We start from the raw sequence: 20188 nt of genomic DNA, 5'->3' as shown, positions 1-20188 counted from the left end.
GTAATAGTAATGATCAGCTTCCCAGCTCTCAGCATTAGCTCTCTTAGTGTTTTTATTTTTCAGCAGAAACCCTTTTCTGTTCCATTTTCCATATTGTATTTTCACCCCTTTTCAAGTGTGAAGAATGACTTGCTTTGTAACCAGCTTCATTAGCTACCAGCACGTTGTGTTTCATTACCAATGTCCACAGCTGGCTGTGGGTGATGGCACATGGCAGTGGGTGACCAGCGGTCACTGCTGTGTCACCTCACCTTTGGGCAGTGACAGTCACACCTGGAGCAGGGAAATGGAGCCAGGTCGAGATGGGTTGTGCTTGAGGTCTGGGTGTCATAAACAGGGGAACATCTGGATATGTGGAATGATTAGCTGTAGTGAAATCAGAGCTTTATCCTGAAGAAATCCTGGGTTAACTCACTCCCTGCAGGAAAAGGAGTAAATTGAACCACAGGGAAAAAAAAAAGGAGAAAAAAAAAAAAGATGAAAAAAACCCCTCTCTGAATTGAAGCAATAGGAAATGAAAATTGCTGAGATATACTGTCATGTGGGTAGTGGTGCTACCAACCTTGTGCTGCAGTAATTACCTCTATGCATGCAATTTGTGCTCGGCTACGACTGATTTCCCACATCATCCGGTGCCCAGGCTATATTCAATCAGTCCCAGCTGGAGAAAACTATCTTGGATCATTTGGTGAGATTTCACCACAGATGCTACCTTGCATCTTAGGGAAGTGCTGGAGAGCTCTGTGCCGCAGAGCCGCCCTGGCACATGGCTGGAACTATGGGGACAGTCATGGGAGAGTCCTTTTGATGAGGGGGTGCCATGTCTTGTGGGGTGCTGAGGACATGCAGCTGGTGGGGGTGGAAGGCGAGGAGCTTCTGGCAGTTCCCAGGGAGAAGACTTGGTGCTGGGGTGTGTGCTGGAGAGAGCAGGTTTTGTGGTTGTTCCTGCACTGTTTTATGTGAAAAACGTAAGAGCGAAGGGCGTTGAAAATTTTTGTGAGAAGCCAAGAGAGGTGGGTGTCCTCATCTCTTGCAAACCAAAATAGGTCGAGCACTTGATTTCCTCTGACTGCTTTGGAAGTGTCGGCTTCATTAAAGAGATGAGGCGGAGGAGTAGCTGGTGCGAGTGGTGCTGCCTTGTCTGCTCGTTCCCCAGTCTGCTGGTTGAATGGCAAATAGCTCGCGAGCCAGGGGTTTGACCTGAGAGAGGAACGACTTCCTCAACTCAACTACCTGTGCTTTTGGGTTTGGTACAGCTCAGTGAGAAGTTATGTAGGGGCAGCTCCTGTTAGGGAAAAGGCATTTGGCTAGAAAGGTGAAGTCAAAACTGTGCACAGTAGTAATTCGGGAAAAGTCAGAGCGCCGGTGTTTTTGGGAGCAGGAGCTGCATTACTGGAGAGTATAAATACCTTTGGGGATTGTCTGGCACACTCAGGTGTGTCCCTGGGTGGGTACTCTGTATATATTTGACTTTTTCACTCTCTATGTTTGCCAGTCCATCAACATCACAGAATGGTTTGAGTTGGAAGGGAACTTAAGGATAATCTATTTCTAATCCCCCTATAATGGGCAGGGAGACCTTCCACTAGACCAGTTTGCTCAAAGCCTCATCCAGCCTGGCCTTGAACACTTCTAGGGATGGGGCATCCTCAGCTTCTCTGGGCAACCTGTGCCACTGCCTCACCACCTTCACAGAAAAGAATTTCTTCCTAGTAACTAATCTAAATCTGGCAGTCTAGAGCCATTCCCCTTTGCCCTATCACTCCATGCCCTTGTCAAAAGTCCCTTCCAGCTCTCCTGTTGCCCCTTTATTTGTTATTTGTGCCACTGACACTGCTGCTTACCAGCACTTTTCAGTGAGAGTCATGTTTTCTTGGTGCCACTCTCTACTCGGCCTCCCTGTGTCTCCATCAGCAGGAGCCATCCCTGGAGTGCAGGACTGCTGTCTGCCTCGCAGCTCCTGCCAGGTGACTTCCATGTCCTGCATCTGCTCTGACAGGCGGTGCTTTTGCAGCCACTCTCTGATTAGTTTGGGTCCCTCAGATGCACTGATTTACAGACCTTTCTTCTGCAGTACAGCTTTTCTCGATGACAGTCCATGAAGCACATGATAACTCAGCAGCCTAAATTATTCAGGCAAATTGAATGTGTTTGGCTTGTTCCAAACTTTTGTTTCCTTTCTGCGCTGTCAGGAGCGCAGGTAGCCCTGATGCTTGTATCCAACTTGTTCAACTGCCAAGGAGACACAAGCAGCTCAAGTATAACCCATGTTTTACCTCGTTTGTCACTTATTTACACCTTCTGTTGCGCTTTTCCTGGGTACTTCTGTGCCGCATAAAAATGTTTATCTTGCACCGAGGGTTGCTCCCCTCTGGTACACTGCTGGGATCTGGGAAGTCTTTTCATCTTGTGGTGAAAATGCCCCTGGAAAATCCAACAAAAATTCTGTGTCTGTTCCACCCTTTAGCCATGTGTCCTTTTGTGGAAGTATATTCACTCATGCAAATATTTTGACCCATTAGTCATCACCGTAGGATCCAGAAACCTCACATTAATGAAGACAAGTAATTAAAATGAACAATTCTACCTGCAATTCCCTCATTCCCTGACCTCTGCTTTTTCAGTCTTCTTCCATTGTTACTGAGTAGATATGTTCAATTAATTCGCCATAAAAATCCACACAAGCCCTTCACTGGGCAGACGTGCCTTGCAGGGACCACTGAGCTATGGCAGGCAGGTGGAGAGGAGGTGCTTTGTCAGTGCAAACATGTCCCCTGGCTTTCTGGAGGCTGTTCTGCATCAGGAGCTTCTGGGTATGGCTGAAAGTATCAGCTTTCACCCTCCAAACACGTCTGGAGATTTAAGACTTCGCTCAAAGCCTCTTGAATCCAGCATGACTCTTTCAACTGAGACCACTGGGCTTGAAATAGGACCCAAGAGAGATGGCATTCTCAGGGGATGTGCTCTGAACTTTGCTTGAGGCATCGGTCATCTAAGCCTGTGTTCAGAAGTGAACTTAGGGAGGAGATCTCTGCTGCTGAGCCTCTCCCTAATTCAGCAAACAAGGCAGAGCTGCTGATGGGGGATGGAGGTTTGCCTTGGAAAATTCCAGCTGCAAATGAGACGCATGATTTTAGGAATTAGAATAATTACCCCCTGGAACAGGTTCCCAAGGGATGTGATATATTCTGTATCACTTAGAGTCTTTAAATCACATTTGCATGTTTTTCCGAAAAGCGTGCCTAGTCACTCAAAGTGAAGGGCTGTGCTTGAGAAGCACAGCGTGACAGAGCTGAGCATCCCGTGGTTTGCAAGGGAGCAGAGCAGGGAGTCACCGTGGTCCCACATGGATTAAACTCTGCAGATCCCTGGAGGAGTGGGTTTTGGCACATCCTCAAGAAGAGCTCACGACTGTCCCCTTGGCTGGCGCTGTCTGCTGTGCAGGAATGTGCAGAACTGAGCAAGTAACCACGCTGGGGATGATTCAGAAGTGAACTCCCCCAGCCAAAATCTGCCTTCCCTTTCCAAACACACTCAGTCCCTTCCTCTGAATCAGATATCCCCAGGCGCTGAGCAATCCTGGCTGTATCAGTGTTTCCAGGACCTTCCCTCCCACCGCTCCCTGAGTGATGAGAGTGTTTTTGAAGATCTCATTTCCTGGCCTTTCCCTTTCATCTCTCCAAACAGCAAGTAAACGAGCAGCCCTTTAGTTTTTAGTTACTGTGCTGCACCCAGTGAGCTATCAGAGGCTGTTGACGATGACTTTTCTCTTTTCCATGCTCCTGCCTGCAGGATTTGGGGAGATAATTCATTTGGTCCTGGTGCTTTGTCAACTTTCAGCAGTTGTAATTGCCTAATGATCAGTGCTGATGCTGTTGTTAAGCCTGTTAAAACTTTGTCCTGCTGAACAGCCAGACTGTGCCTGTCTCATCATGTTCTGCCTGCTGTGATGACTGGGGCCGCCTTTGATGCTCCCTCCCCAGCCTCAGCTGTGGTTCCTGCTTCCCATCCACCTCAGCTGCTGCTGAGGGGATGGATGGATGCAGCAGGGTGCTACCTGTGCTAGGGAACCACACCTGGAGTTACAAATAGCTGAAGAATAATCCCACAGAGAGCCAGATGCTTTCAAGGATGAATCTCCTCTTGCCTGCCCCAATGCCTATGCCAGCCCTGTGGAACCTGGAGCTGGGTGGTGAAGGTGGACCATTGTCTGCACCCTGATGGGGTGGGCAAGAGAAACTCTCTGGAGGGGGCTGTCACTGGTAGGACATTGCTGTTTAGCAACCTGCATCCCATTTCTGTTCTTCTTTCTCTCGGGTGCCTTTTCCACCCTCATTATTATTTTTTTAGGGCTCTAATGGGCCACGTTTTGTGCTCTCACTTTCTTTGCTATGCATCTGAGGTGCCCAACTGGCTGGTGCCATCTCTCGAAGCCCCTGACGCTCATCCTTGCCTCTTCCAAGGCTGTTTTTTAATGGCACACACTGAACATTAGTGCATTACCATCCCTTTTCCAAGAACAGTCTCCATCCACTCTTCTCTCGTCCCCCAGTGCCTCATCCAATTTAATTAATTATACTTAGTATATTACGCATCCTGTCAAAGTTTTTCCTTTCCGAGGTTTAATGGTTTTTTAATTCTAATGCATGCTGCATGTGTAAGTGTTTTAGAAATGAGGAGAGCGTGCAGTGGCAGAGAGGCAGCATTACATCCGAGTGCCGCAGACAGCCAGGGTGGATCCCTGTAGAGGGGCTCCAGCAGAATTACTGCAGGACTGTGCTGCCTGCCTTCCCCTTACATCCCCTTTCTTGTGCTAGGGGGGAAAATCAGGCTGATTCCCACTGCAGAGGGACATGTTTGGGTTAAACCCACCCACTTATGGTGTGTCTTGTGCTCCTGCTATGGAAGCAGGTGCCTGGCCAGCAGCTCAGCCCCAGCACTGGCCACGTCTTCTCAGCTGCTGCAGCCGTGTGGTGAACCCCAGTGTAATGAACTTGACTCTTCTCCTCGCACTAACTCTGTCTGAAAGCACCAATTACATCAGTCATTTCAGCCTTTCTTTATCCCTTTGAAGAACAACCACCTTAAGGATGTGGTGGGTACTAGACTAATCAGGTAACGCCAGCCGGGGCTTGTATCTATCGCTCTTTATTTCCCAGTCACAGTTAAAAGGTTTGGTCAGGAAAGTGGTTCAGGAGGAATGACTTTGTGGGGCTTTATACTGTCTAGCTTTGGGTATTTCCAGATAAAACCTGCTCAGACTAAGAGGGTTGTAGGTTGGTGGTTGTTTTTTTCTTGCCTGTCAGTGTTGCAAAGTGCTTAGGTTTTGAAAATCCAGCTGGGCTCTGTCTGTCTGTCACACCATCACTGGGACTAATGATGCTGTGGTACGATTTAGCTGACAGCCCTGTGAACCAGAGCCAGTAGCCAACACAATCCAGCCTGACCTCGGGGCAGTGCTGCAGGAATGTGCCTTGGGAAACCAGAAATCATCGGAGGCTGTGCCGGCAGAGGCTGGGGCAGAGCCTGCTGTGCTCCAGCAGCACTGGAGCAGCCCGTCTTGGGAAGCAGGAGCCTTCTGTCTCTGTGTTGGAGCCACAGCAAGGGATGTGTGGTAGGACCACAGGGTGATGTGCAGACCCCCCATGTAGGACTCGGTGTCACTGCCCGGGTGCCCATGGATTGGCATCAGCTTGGCCGGGAGGACTGGAGCTGTGGAGCCGACTGCTTTCCTTGTAGTACTTATGGAAGTCATGAAAATCTCCCTGCAACTCTGCAGTTAACAGCCCCAGACATACTCAAAGGCTTCTTCTCCATCTCACCTCCATGGTTGTAGAGCCAACAGAAAATGATGGGATGGGATGGGACCCCAGCTGGATTGCTGGAATTGAGGTTGTCCATGACTCACAGGCAATGTCATTTCCTCAAGCTTACAAGGAGGTTTTAGATTTTATTATTGACCTTATAGTAATTTTACATGCACGTTTATCTGCACTCTGAATTAATGAAGGTAAACTTAATTGTGGTAATGAAGTTTCATCTAATTAAATGGGCCAGATTCCCAGACTTTGACAATTCTGTGATCTCTTCTGTTGGCCATGGGGCCAATCTGACCTGCAGCTGGCAATCCCTTGGCATCGGTGTTATCCTTCATTGCTGTGGAGCAGGAGCCTCCTTTGAGCCGTCTGTGTAAATCCATGGCCATGCAGAGAGAACAGGAGTGTCCTTGTGAGTTGTGGTGCCAGGTCAGGCACTGTTGGGTGCTGGACAGTGTAGAGGAGCTTTTGCAGACCTGTCTCTGTGGCCATCCCATATCCCTTTGGGATTTTCTGATGCACTCGCCACCCTAGGCCAGTATCTCATCAGGGTACATCCCTGTGCTTCAGATGAAAAGATCCACCAGCATGGAAAACTCCCATGTTCATCTGAAAAAGTAGAGCACCAGGGAGGGCATAATGCTGTACTCCAGGGTGGAGGCATAAGAGGTCAATGTCATGATGAGAGATGGCCAGTAACCAACGTTTTGGTTTTCTAAAAAAAAAGGGGAAAAAATTCCTTTGCTATCTCTTGATGATGGGGAACGCCCTATCGTGCTGGGAAGCCTTCCAGCTCCCTCCACTCTTCAGAGCTGCACACTTTTAGAAAGTACAAAGAGCTTCTCATAATGTTTTGCCTTGTGGGTACGTCTATGATTAATTCCGTGCAAGCATTACTGGTGCAATAACAATACTGGAGGTCCTAAAACTGAAAAAGGAAACACATTTGGCTCGTACTTCATACACAATCACTTACACTTAAGCTATTGATAGTTGATTGGGATCTGTAGACTGCTGGGCTGGTGCCACTGGGTTTCTGAACGCATTCAATAGCTGGAACAGACAGCGAGGCTGTAGGTTTTGGCAAGCTGTAGGTCTCATTAGTCAGGCTGACTGTATCTGACACGAGAGATTCCCATCCACCAAGATGAAGCTCACTTCCCTAGGCTTTGGCTGACATCCCAACAATATTTACATGAAGGACAACAGAGGATCAGTGTTAGATTAAGGCTCTGAGTTTCCAGTAGGCAGACAGTTAAATATTCTATTGAAATACTCTTTTGATTATTTAGATAATAATGAAGTTTATGCATGTCCTTGAGAAATCTGGGGAAAGGCAGTTGTTTTATGCTAAGCATGCAAAGATGTGTTTAATCTTGATAATAGGAGTAAATTATGTATCAGCATTTATAACCTCGTCTCCTTTATTTCTCACTTGTTGTGTGGAAGCACCAGAAATGTTGCAGGGAAGGGAGAGCTGTGCTGGGTGGGTGGCAGGAGGAAGGGCCAGGCAGCATCCCGCTCCTGCCAGTGCCCTGGCCCTCTTATCCCTGCAGAGGGAGGATGAGTATGGATTGTTCTGCTTCATCCTGGCCAGGGGAGGTGCTGGTTGCAGTAATATGTTCACCATGAGCCCCCCAAGCAGCAAACATCCACATGCCTGCAGTGAGGGCAGGGTTGCTGCTCCGACAGGCGCTGGGCCGGGAACTGGCCCAGCACAAGCATCTGGGAATTGCTTCTTATCTCCCCCAACTGTAATTTCTGTTTTCTTGAATTTTTATCAGAATTGTTGAGTAACTATTTTCTGAGCAATGCCTAATTTTGAATAGGACAGAGTAATAATTCGATTTATTGCTGCCATTGGAATGTGGCTGCCTGGCTGGTCTTGCATTAATTACCCTGACAGAATATGTGAATTTGTTTCATCTTTGACAATAGCAGAGAACAGTAACCTTTGGATTAATTTGTTTTAGCGACTAAAGTCCCATTAAATGGAAGGCAGCTGGTGTCAAAGGCATAAATGGAAACAAAGTTTTGCTCCCAATTGTGGGAAACATGTTTAAACAGACTAGAGATGTTTCCATCTCTGCAGGGTATAATATACTCAAATGGTTGCATTAACATGAAAAAGTATAAGAAAGAGTGTATTTAGGACAATCCCTCTGTATCCAGTGTTAATGAAATTGAATTCCAGTAATGAAGTCAAGGGGTTGTATTCTGCACTCGTGCAGGCAGCGCAGTAGCTGCCATTAGCATTAATGGGAGCTGTGCTGATGAATTACGGAGCTGTAATGGTTCGAGATGGAAAAGGTCTGTCAGAACCCGGAGTGCTCTCCTCTCCGAGGACTGGATCCTGCATCCCAACATCAGTTAGGATGCTAATGAGCCCTGTATGGAGGCATGAGTAGCAGAGTTTCAGAGGTGAAATCCCCGCCACTCAGGGGCCAGCATGAGCTCCACGGACCACTTAAGAATAGGATTAATTGGAGTTTAAATGGTGTGTTCCGCCAGTCTTCTGAAAGGGAATTAATTTTTCCTTGTGAATGAGGTGGGGATTGTCCTGCGGTCCCGGATAAAGGGGAGCAGCCAGCATTAAATTACATTCCAGCCCATAATGCCTTCTGGGTCTGACTCTGCTGTAGTGCATGGCATGCCCACACACCAGCTTCTTTTGCTTCAGGTGATCACCCTCCTTCCCATAGCCGCCTTCTCATCCCAAAGGCATCAGTATGCCCAGGAAGGCATTTTTCTAGAGAAAATCCTTTGTGTCAAATCTATCCTTACCCTCTGGTGTGCAGCTGCCAGGCATCCAGGTCTGTTTGTTTGTCAGTCTCCATTCACAATACAGGGACCATTCTGCAGAAGAAAGGGAGTTATTAATGGTAGTACAGAGCTGGGGAGGAGGTGAATGGGCCAACCCTCGGCTGGTGTAAATCAGTGGGAGTCCTCGGCCCTTCCTGGGAGTGGTCTGTGTCTGCAACAGCTGGGAAGGAGCCTCCTCAGCTCTCCCTTGACCATTTCAGAAGTGCTGCCTGTGAGTAGCATTTAGCCATGGGTCCTTATCAGCAATTGCCCAATAAATTAATCTAATTCACATCTGTTGTTTCGTTAAAATAATTACAGTGCTTTGTCCAAGCACTGTTGACCTTCTGTGTCGGGACAGACAATCCAGGATTAAAAATAGAGCATTTTTAGCTTGCATAAATCCCAAATAATGGTGAAAGAGAGGAAAAGAAAGGCTCTTCGTTGCGGCAAAGAGCATTTGTCACTATTCCTGGTTATTAGTATCCTTCGAGCATTGTGCAAGGGAAGCCATGCCAGGATTGCATTGCTGCATTGACTGGAGATTTCTTATTAGGAAAGGCAAGGAAGGCTCTGTAAAGCCCATAGGTCAAAAATGTAATACACTATTCCCCACCTCTTGTTTCCTGATATTATGCTATTAGAGGAGATAAGGAAGAGGTACAGAGTCTTAATTTACAAGCAAATAATGAACCATGGCTGGGGACTGTTTGTATTTTGCTCAGGCTTATTATTTTATTTGGAGCGTAATGCAGTGGATCGCTGCTCCTGAACCAGGAACAGCCGCTCCTCTTGGAGCTGAGTGGAAGAGGGCTCTGTCAGAGTGCTGAGAGTGGTGGGTGCTGCACAGGGGCTGGGGGGGACACACCTTGTGCCTTGTGGCATACATCCTTGAAAAAGTGAAGGTGCTGGAGTTGAAAAGAAACCCCAAAGTAGCTGGATGAGGAGTGTTAAATAATGCAGTTGCACATTGTCCATGAAAGATGGCTAACCATGAGTAAACATCCACAGCAGTGTTTGATCCCTTCGTGTTTACTATTTATTCATGTTTATTATTCATAAATTCCGTCACAAATGTTGGGCCTGCACCCCAGTGAGACATTTGCATTTTATTTTAACTTTGATTTCCCCCCCCCCCTCAGTTTCATGAACTGAGATTTTAATGATTTGCTTTTCCACATCCCTCCCGTGCTGGGTCTCCCTGGTTCTCCTCTCCTTGTTTCAGGAAGAGATTTCTAACATGGAAAAGTGATATTTGAATAGATTCCCCTAAGGCAATCAATTTACTTCTAATTTGTCTGGAACTAAGCTTTTCTTTGTTGCAATGAGAAAGGATTGAAACTGCTGTAAAATTTATTAGCTTCCAGGAAGATTTTGAAATGAATTTTTTAATGATCGTGCTGTTTGCTGTACCCAGGAGCAGTGTCATCATGATTACAGTATAATCATACGGTTGCTGAAGAAACACTGAAATGTGGAGATAAAGCCAGGCTCCTGCACGAGGGTACCTGTGGTACCAGCCCAGGTACGGGCACTGTGCCTGGCACTGCCACAGGGCTGGGGATTTGGGCTGGGGCCACTCAGCACGATGCTCACCTATGTACCTGCTGCCCCATGCATGTCCCAGCAGGCTCAGATTCTTCCAGTCACTCTTTTTTTTTTTCCTTATTTTTCATTTTCAAGCAACTCCTCCGCTCCTTTTCCTTGCTCCCCATGTAATAGCACAAATGAGCTCTACTTACTCACCTCGGCAAAGCTGCACTGACATGGATTGGATTGAACTGAGCGGCTGTTTGAAAATGGAAACTCCAGGGACTATTGTCATCGCCCAAATTGCACCTTAGATTGTATAACAGCACATGTCATCTGGCCATTTATCAGGAATATTACATTCCCAGGCACTTGCACCTTGCTACGATTTAACTTTGTCTCTTTGGCCAGCGCTGCAATTCCACTGGAGATAATTCAATTGCTCTGAGAACTGAATGGGCACCTCACACACCCGCTCTGTGTTGTTCTGCTGCAGGTATGTGGGTGTTGAATAGGAGACTGGAAGACTTGTACACCCTGGACATTCCTTAATCCCTCTTTTTGATGAGGGGAGACCCTTCCTGTGTGGAGCTGAAGGCTCTGTTGCTTCACTGACCATCACGTGGCCTCTGCTGCTCCTCCTGGGCTCTGGCTCTCAGGCATCCATCCTGTCTCCCTGCTCTTCTGACCAAGAGCTTTCATAGTGGGATTGGGAAGGGCTGAGAGTCTTGGCTGGGCAGTGGATTTTGTCTCTCCTACGTAGTCTTTCTGCAGCTGCTGGTTTTCAGCATCTTCTGCCTGGCTGAGACCCACAGGCAGCACAGTCAAGGCTTGGGGCTGGCTGGGGCTGGTTTCTAGTTGCCTTTGTGCTGGTCCTCCAAGTTGCAAGTAGAAAAGCTTTGAAATCTGGAGCTCAATGTGGATTTTGCTTTGCTTGTTGAGGAGCATATTTATTCCAGAGGTGGCTGTAGGTTTTATATTATTTCATATTGGCCATGTGAGAGCTTACGTTTAGCAATGACACTTTTTTCCTGCCAAGTGTGACTTCAGGATAATGCTTACCTCTTGATGAAGATGCTTCTGCCAGTACGTTTTGTAGCTGGGGAACATTTTGAAAGTGACCTCTGAAACAAGGTTCAGGATTTGTGTTGGGTGAGGGCAGACTGGCTGAAACAGGGACATTACTGCTGCAGGACCTGCTCATCTTGCATACAGCCATCACCTGTGAATGACACCTGTGCTCAGGTGAGCTGCTCAGCATCTCTCCAGACCACCTGTGTGCCACATGGGTCTCCCCACAGCCCAGCTGGCAACAGGACTATCACCCCAGTGTGTGTGATGTCCTCAGCTCATTAGAAAGTCCAGCCCAGCTCAGGAAGGCTAGCACAGCCCTGGGCCATGGTGTTCCCCATCCCAAGGCTGTGGTGTTCCCCATGCTGTGGTGTTTCCCTTCCCTGTGCTGTGTTTACTCTTCCCCTGAGCCATAGTATTCTCCTTCCCTGTGCTGTGGTGTTCCCCTTTCCTGTGCTGTGGAGTTCCCCTTCCCCAGGCCATAGTGTTCCTCATCCCCAGCCCATGCCATTCAGTAGGTCTCTGCCAGCCTCGTTGGGTCTCACCCCACTCTACCCCTCTGTTATTTCTCCCTCTCACCCAGCTCAGTCTGGCAGCAGTTTCACACCAGCTTGCTCAGCCCCCTGCCATCCACATGGAGGTGAAGAGCTGCCTGTTTTGTCTGCCTGCCACTTATCATGTCATGCGTGTGCAGTACTTATTACCTGGGCTTTGCTCCTTGCATTAAGAACATTTTTTAAGTGCAGACAGTAACAGTCATATTGACTAGGTCAGATCTAGGGCTGTAAAAGAATTTCCTGTTGTCCTATTTCCGATTGTTAAAGTGGTAAGAAAAAAAAAAGACAGAGCAGTACAGTAATGTGAATGTGAACGTGAATGACTGTCCTGGGTGCTGTCAAGGCTGGGTGAGTCAGACTTGAGCTGCAAAGGGCAGCACCAGGAGCGTGCCCGACGGCTCCCTGCCTGTGTCTGCTTGGGGATGGAGGAGGATGTGAGGTAACAGCTCTGGGATCAGCCACTGGAGAAGCCCAGACCGCACTACACATGCCTTCTTTGGACCTGGGATAGCAGAGGAGTGGTGTTCCTGTGTATCAACAGGGCTTGCTTGTGGCATAAAAGTAGTATTTTATATCAACTACAGGGGTAAGACAGTGATGGATGGGTAGCTGAAGATCTCCATTCTGCCGTGGAGAAGAGGCTTCTCCTCAGGGCTCTGCTGCCAGGTCAGGGCTTCTCTGGGCAGCCTAGACACATGTTGTCCCCGAGAGCAGGATGGTTTCTGGCTGCAGGATGTGGTCTCAAGGCTGAGATGTGTGGTGGGGATAGAAGCAGAGTGACAGAATGTGCTGTAGAGCTACCTGTTGTCTCAGGTCTGTGGGTGATGGTGACTTCTGCCCCTCTGCCTGTCAACCCAGCCTCTTTCAGTCCTGTGAACATTCCCTTCCTAAAGTAAAAGATTGAAACACTATAATTTAATGTAATGCTTTTCAGTTCTTCTCCTCCCTGCATATTTCAGCTGCTGCTGGTGTGAGTTCTGGTGTCCAAAGCTGATCACCTCCCTGGCAGATAGGCTCCAAACCAGGTCTTCAGTGAAACTGCTCTTAAAGCATGAGTCCCTTTCTAGGCTTTGAGTAGTATCCACTTGAAGTGATCAGGGGAGTCCTCCTATTGTTTTTAACTGTAAAATGTGCCAACTTGGAATAAATGGATCAAGGCAAGACAAACCTGCCTGTGCTCTCTCTGGAGAGCGGTTTGCCTTGGCTGGATAGATTTGGGGCTGAGATGTGATGCTGGGTGAGGAAGGTGAGGAACAGCAGCTCCCCTGTGCCTTCTCACACTGGACCAGCCAGCCCAGCTTGCTCCCAGATCTGGCCTTTCATGTTTGTGTAGAGACTGAAGTGATATGTGCTCCAGCAACGTGCCCAAGGTCATACAGCACAATAAATCAGTATCTCATCGGGGATGAGAATCCAAGATATTTCTGTAGCCCCTCCAGCCATCACCAAGTCCTCTGCTATCACAGCCAGAATACACAACTTTTTATGCCTGTGGCACCCTTTTGAAGTTAAGCTGTGGATAAATAGGGAGACAGCAACACTTTCTGGGCAATTTTTCATTTTTTTTTTTTTCTTTCTATTGTGCTCAAGTACTTGAAATTAACAGAATCAAAGTATAAGATCATGGGCTTTTAGAGCTTGGTGCAGGTTGTTCTGTGTGCAGGGCTCAGGGCATCCTTCTCTCAAGCTGCTGTAAAGGCAGCTGCCAAAACCCAGACTTCCTCCCCTCCGCCCAGAGCCACGCTCCACGCCACCGTGTCACTGCTCTGATGTAGAGAAAAAAACAATCTTTTACCCATAGATTTTTCAATTAATTGGCTTCTTCTCCTTTAAAAAAAAAAATCCTCTTTTGGTGTTATTTTTCTTTTTTTTTTTTTCCTGAGGTCTGCCTTTTACTCGTTTATTCTCTGTAAGTGTTAAGCTGCTCATATTTTGGTGCATTGTGTTATGTGCTGAGAATTTTTATCAGCCGCCCTAGTGCTCGAATGTGGTGGAAATACCAATGTGTCTGAGGAGCGGAGGTTATGCACACAGATGTACAGAGCATCAAAATGAACGTTTTGCAGACAGACGGGGAGGAAACCCAGGCTGAGTCTGCACCTTTGCCACCTTCGATCCATCAAACCGGCACCGACCAAGTGCGGTCTCGTATGGGTAACGGCATTAGTGCTTTAATGCTGCTTTGTGTGTGTGTAGGTTATGGTAGGAAGGAAGGTAGGTCTTTGCGTAGGGAAAGGTTGTGCTTTAAGAGGGGCAGCTGAAATTACAAGCTCTTATCAAATGAAGGAAAAGCCGAGACTGAAAAGCAGCCAGGATCCTGTGGTGTTCGGCGGGAGCCACGGTCGGATGCTCAGAAAAGGCTGGGGGTGGTGAAAATGCTGGATTTGATTTCCAGCTTTGCACTTGGCTGAGCCCGGCTGCTTCCTTGGGCCCCAGTTTGTCCATCTGTGATGTGGGGGTGAAGCTGTGCAGTCCCTTGGGGTCAGCCGGCAGCGTGGGAATGCATGCAAGCACCAGGCACAAGGGTTTGCACTTGCCTGGGAGCCCTTGGACCTACTCATGGAGGGTCCTTGTAAAGGGTTAAACTACCACTCCATATTTCAGCACTGTAAAGTGGTGTTGGGACAGCCCCAAGTCAAGAGAATGGATCTTTATTGCTCTCGTATGAATAAAGCCCCAGCACTGGGAATGACACATTTAATCTTCAGTGGAGTGGACAATCTTGGAGATTTATAAAGCCTCTGTTGTGTGGGAGGTCTGTGGGGATCAAGCAACAAGTTAAAACGCACATACACACCAGAACCAAAAAGCACCTCCCTTCCTCCCTTTTTCCTTTCCTCCCTCTGTTCCTTTCCCACCTCTGCGAAAAGTCAAGCTTAAATGTCACGTCAAACCGAGCTTAAAACATGGTGGCCTTTAACGCTGGTCACTAAACCCAGGAAGCACTGGCTCTGAGGGCTTGATACACAGACAGACCCGCTGTGATGGATTTGCTGCCGTCACTCCTTCCCCAGGTTTCTGGTCTGGTGGTGGCAGGTGACACACAACCTGTTGGAAATTGAACTCCAGTCTGTAGAGCAGCAAGAAATGGCAGTAAAATTCCTCCTCCAAGCCTTGCCTTAAAATCAGTTGCTGTTTGAGGTAGAACCACTGCTGTTTGGGGTAGGATCACCTCTCTTTGGGAGTGGGGGGATGCGCAGCACCCGGCTCAGCATGGTTGGCAGGCACCCCCAGCTGGGCTCCCCTCCTCACCATCCCTTGTGTTCTCCCCACGCAGATCAGAGCGAAGGATTTCATTGCCGGGAGGAGTGCCGCATCCTGGGCCACTCGGACAGGTGCTGGATGCCCCGCGGTGCCGTCCCCAGCCGCGCCAAGTCCCCCGAGCATGGGAGGAACGTCATCGCTCTCTCCATCGAGGCGACGGCGGTGGACGCGGAGCCTTACGCAGACTGCAGCACAAAAAGGACCTTCGCCACCTTCGGCAAGGAGGGCGGCGAGCCCGCGGCCGAGGAGCGGCTCGCCAACCCCAAAGGCAAAAGAACGGTGGACCCGCCCGCCTGCAGCCCCAAGGTGAGCGGCGCCGTCCGCGAGGCGGGCAACGGGTGCGAGGCCGTCAGCCCCGTCACCTCGCCCCTCCACCTGAAGAGCCCTTTGTCCGGCAAACCGGCAGCGCCCTACGGTGCCGGGCACTGTGCCGGCAACCGGGAACGGGAGCCCTTTGGGAACAGTGGCCCTTCCCGGCCGACGGAGGCAGAGCCCCGGGGGGCGGACAGCGAGAGCAGTGGGCAGGAGGGCAACCCGCTCCTGCAGGAACGCCGGGAAAAGGACTCGCCCGGCGCCCGGAGACTAAAGGACATCGTCCTCTGAGCAGCACCCGGCGACAGGAGGATGAGGATGTGGATGAGGATGAGGGACTGCACGACTCCCAGCGCAGATTGTTTTTATTGCTTACCAATGGTTCACAGATTGCTGTATTTAAAAGCTTTCCCTAAATGTATTGTTTATAAATGAAGCTATCGTTAATGTGACAATCCCACTTGTCTCGACAGGCGGCAGGGGTGTGCAGCCGGAGCGGAGTAGCCGGTGTTTTGCTTTGCCGGGAGGCGGCGGGTGGCGGGGGCAGAGGCGAGACACCCCCAGTCCTCAGGAGTGCTCGGTATCCCCTCCTTGGAGTTTATATATTTTTATATCTCAAAACAAAGATAAATTTCCATTCCCGGAAAAGAAATGAGTGGCAAATTCCTTATTCGGACATCTTTAGTAACCACCCCGGCGGTTTTGTAGTCTGGACAAAGTAGCGGCTGTTTCTTGTGTGCGACTGTTCAAAGCGACAGTCGGGTGAGTTTCAACATTCACCCAACGCGAGGTTGTTTGTATTTTAAGGTGTTGGTGTTTTGCTATGGACACCCCTGCAATTATGAATCCTTTTGCTGTCACATGCTTATCTGTACTATTATTGTATTTGATATTGCAAATTACTGTATGTCTAGTGATGGCAAAAGGCTTTCAGGCTTAAAAAAAAAGAATTAAAAAAAAAAAATCACAATCATTTTACTTAAACTTTGGGGAACCTGCGGTTTGCAGCCCCAGTGGAGCAAGCGCTTCTTCCAGCCCCCACCATTGCCTGCAGCCTCCCCTGGCTCTTGCAGGGCAGTGACAGGGCATTACGGGAAGATGTTTTGGGGAAAATCCTGCCTGGATTGCAATTGTCGGATGCACTGTGCTGAACTTTTTCCCTTATCCATTTCTTTTGCGTAATTTCAAGGCAATGCATGGAAAGTTTTTTCCCAGAAGTTGGTTGTTTTGGTTTTTTTCCAGTTCCCAGATTTAGATATCCCCCGTCTCCAATCATTTCCAAGTCAAAGAGATGGAATTATTTAAAAGATCTAAATTACCTTCTCAATTAGACACACACTTCCAAGTCAGCATTTCCCAGTCACAATTATGCCAAGTGTATGTGTGTATGTGTGTCATCATGGCATGGATTTTAGACTGTTCTGATTTCTTTCTATCCCTGCATCATAAATAAGTATGGAATGAGCAATAGTGATGTTAATTTAGGGGCAGACAGGTGATATGTAACAACACTACTAATTCAATTAATGTGCCTTCTTAATGGAGAAAAAATTAAAGTAATTCATTATTTTTTCTCATAATTAAGGACTTTTTTTGTGTGGGTGCAAATTTACTCATATAAAATTGATTTAAAAATTGAGCTACTTTAATAGCCATTTTGTAGAAGGGAGAGAGGGAAGGGATTCCACAGCTCTCTGCTCTCTTACAGTGATAATTCCTCAGTGAGGTATGAGTAAGGTAGGAGGATTTCAATTAGTGTATTATTATTTTTACTATTATTGTTAACCCTTCACTGAACAGATTTTTCCTACCCTAAATAATGTTTCCTAGAATTTAAAATTGATTATGAAAGGGAAAATATATAGCTCTTGCCAATGTTTGCTGTACCAGCAAGTTGAAATTAGTGGTTTCTAGAGAAAGAGTCTTTCTAGGTCTACATATCATGATAAAGTATTTGTTATTTTGATTTATTTAAATGAAAACAAGAAAACAATATCCAATCATTGTCACCCTCAAAATAAAATTAAACTCCAGCCATTTGTTTTTTTCAGGACAAATTGATCTTGGCTGAAGCCATAGCCAGTCCGAGACAGGTCCACAGTCAACCTGTTCCCCCTGCCATTTGCTAGGTCCAGGAATTGGGAAAGAATCAACAAAAAACAGTCATCTAATGAAATTTGTTACACTTCCCTCACTGGTGTGATGACTACCTCATTCAGCTCCCATCCCACGTGTTAATGTGATGTCCTGCATCCCTCCAGAACGCAAACCGGGTTTTTTTCCCTCATGTTCTGGATTCTGAGCCCATTTTTCAGGGATATGTTGTTTCTGTTCCTGCCGTGTTTCCTGCCTGTGTACCGTTACTGCTGTCATTTATTTCTGGGGTTTTTTTCCCCAAATGTGTTTTTTATTATAACACAAGCAAAGAAGAAAGGGGCTGGCTTGAGGCTGTTGGAGTAACTGGGTGTTCTGTAACCATCAGGCTGGGTTTATTCTGATGTTACCTGGTTTTGTCAGCTCTGGGAGGTTTTCTGGGGGGGAAGCTTCTGCTGAAAGATAGAGCCTGCAATGCCCCGTATGTCAGATGCTCTTGGCTTCACAGGGCAACAGCCCCATGTGTCCCCATCATCTGCCCTCTACCTCTGCCAGGATGGGACCCAGCTGCCCCATCGTGGGATGGGGATAGTGGGTGTCCCCCCCTCATCATCCCCAGCTGCCTGGAAAAGCACCGGCCATTAATTTCTGCCGAGCGTTGCCCTCTGCCTGCGGAGCTGCCACCACCAGCCCAGCATTTTGGATGAAAAATAGATGCTAACTGAAAAGGAAGAGAGAAAAAAAAAAGAAAAAATAGAAACATTTCTCTAATTTACCCAGAGGAAACGTTCCTTGCCACTCTGAATAAAAGCACAGCCGAGAAAGAATGTGAAATAATTCTCTATTAAAAGGGGGCATTAAAGAGGTCAGTAAACCCTTATGCCTCCAAGAAAATCGTTTAAACATCAGTTTTCTGGGCTGACCCAGGCTGCAGCAGGGAATGCTGAGCAAGGGGCCCTTCCTTGGTATGGCCTCCTTGGGCTGAGGAGAGACCCAGGGAGTGGCCCCAGCTTCGCTGCCTTGGCCCTCTCCAGAATATTTTGGTACTCCTGTCACTGTCCCTCTGTGTTACTCGAGATGAGTTCAGGCTCCTGGGCAAATCGCAGTCTCTTGGTTTTTTTTCCTAGTTGCATCAGAACTGGCCATGCAAAAAATGTTCCGAGCTGCAGGGGGGCGGGAAGGCTTTTTTGGGAGAGTTCCAGATGTAATTATTGTGCTTTTTAATAACTTAAACCTGTCCTCAGATTTGGTTTAGGAAAAATCGCTGGGATCTGTTGGTTTCCTTCAGGCAAACTTGCTCTGCTCCCCTGTTTATCCAGGAGAGCAGCAGCCACCGACGATTCTCCCCCGAGCATGACGAGGACCCATCTGGAGCAGCCCTGGGGCTGGGGGCTGGGGGGCTGTACTCTTCCCTGCTCCCTCGGGAGCCCCTGGCTTTTCCCACCCTCGAGGCTGCAGGGCTATGCCAGGAGGAATGATGAAGGGCTGGGAGGGATGACTGATGGCTGGAAAAATCCCCCTTGAGTACTGTCCTACTGAGGTTGTTGCCGTTCCCTGTTTGTTGTGAGCTGGAGGTGGCCTGTGGATCACACATTGTGCAGAAGTGAATTCCTTTCTTTTTTTATTTTTTTTTTTATTTTTTTTTATTTTTTTTTTTTTTACAAATAGGAAACAAGTTGCTTTTGTAAAGAACACACTTGTCTGATGGGTATGTTGAAATTATTCTTGGGGGGAAAAAAGAACTAATTATGAATGGAAAACACATTTGTCTGTCATTGGGGAAAATTGATGGTCTTGTTGCTACAGCTGCTTTTGCAGCTATGGGTAATCTCTGATCCAACCTGTGAGCTGCGGTACCCGCCGGGGAGAAGCCCAGCCGCCCCCGCTGCAAGCACTGCTGAGACGGAGCCTTCGCCAGCATCAGCTGATGTTCAGCTGATCTAAGCTGGGATAGAATCTCCAAACACACCTCATGGAACTGGCTCTCAGCAGCACACGCCTCCTTGCAGCCTAGCGAGGCCGGCGGTGGCTGGGCTGCCGCGGGACTGAGCGCGGTACGTCTCGTCATGGTGTCTCCGTTGCCGAGTATATGAAGAATAAATTGTTGTATATGCTGATATGTATGTTATGTACATTTTCACAGTGATTGAATCATTGTAAACAACAAAATGGAAAAAGGAAAAAAAAAAAAAAGAATCACCATTCTGTCTATTTTATGAAGATGATAAAGCAGCTTTATTAAATTATTACGATTCTGTTTCCAAATGGTGTACCTGCCACACTGGGATTTTTTCATCTGATGAGAACTTTGTTTTCCACCTAAATGTGATTTTCTTTTCTCTGCTTTGAGCATCTAATGCATTTTAGTATTAAAGCAATTATTGAATAAAATGGAAAGTAAGTGTTTGGTTAAATGTGCCTGAGTGGCTTTGCTTTGATGGGCTCCAGGTGCTGGTCCTGCAGAAGCCAGCACATGGCTGGGTGCCCTGGGTGCCACCCCAGCCCTGTCCCTGTCCCACAGCTGATCCGCTTTGGCACCCAAGAGGCTGCAAACCTCAGGCAGAACTTTCCTAGCCCTGAGGAGGGGTCATTACCATCCCCACAAGTGACCCACTGGGGCAGGCAGGCTCTGAGTTCCAGAGAGTCAGAGCCCCTCTCCTCACCCCTGTGAAACTGGGCATGGTGCTGGTCCTTTGCACTGCCACTCCTCACCTTCAGGGGAAACACAACTATGACAGGGTT

General features: G+C 47.9%; 1 protein-coding gene across 2 annotated transcripts in view; it reads left to right on the top strand.

The window, feature by feature from the left end:
* The window catches only part of PCDH19 (protocadherin 19), a 58779-nt gene extending 38919 nt beyond the window's left edge, over positions 1-19860 (top strand). For both annotated transcript variants that reach the window (XM_032702185.1, XM_032702184.1), the window contains exon 5: positions 15054-19860. In XM_032702185.1, the coding sequence (XP_032558076.1) occupies positions 15054-15643 (590 nt within the window). In that variant the 3' untranslated portion in view covers positions 15644-19860. The remainder of the gene's footprint in view (positions 1-15053) is intronic.
* The last annotated feature ends 328 nt before the right edge of the window (positions 19861-20188 follow it).

This window comes from Chiroxiphia lanceolata, chromosome 14 (genome assembly GCF_009829145.1).
Source record: "Chiroxiphia lanceolata isolate bChiLan1 chromosome 14, bChiLan1.pri, whole genome shotgun sequence".
Classification (NCBI taxonomy): Eukaryota; Metazoa; Chordata; class Aves; order Passeriformes; family Pipridae; genus Chiroxiphia; species Chiroxiphia lanceolata.
The sequence above is the reverse complement of the archived record's forward strand: the minus strand, read 5'-3'. Positions and strand labels throughout refer to the sequence as shown.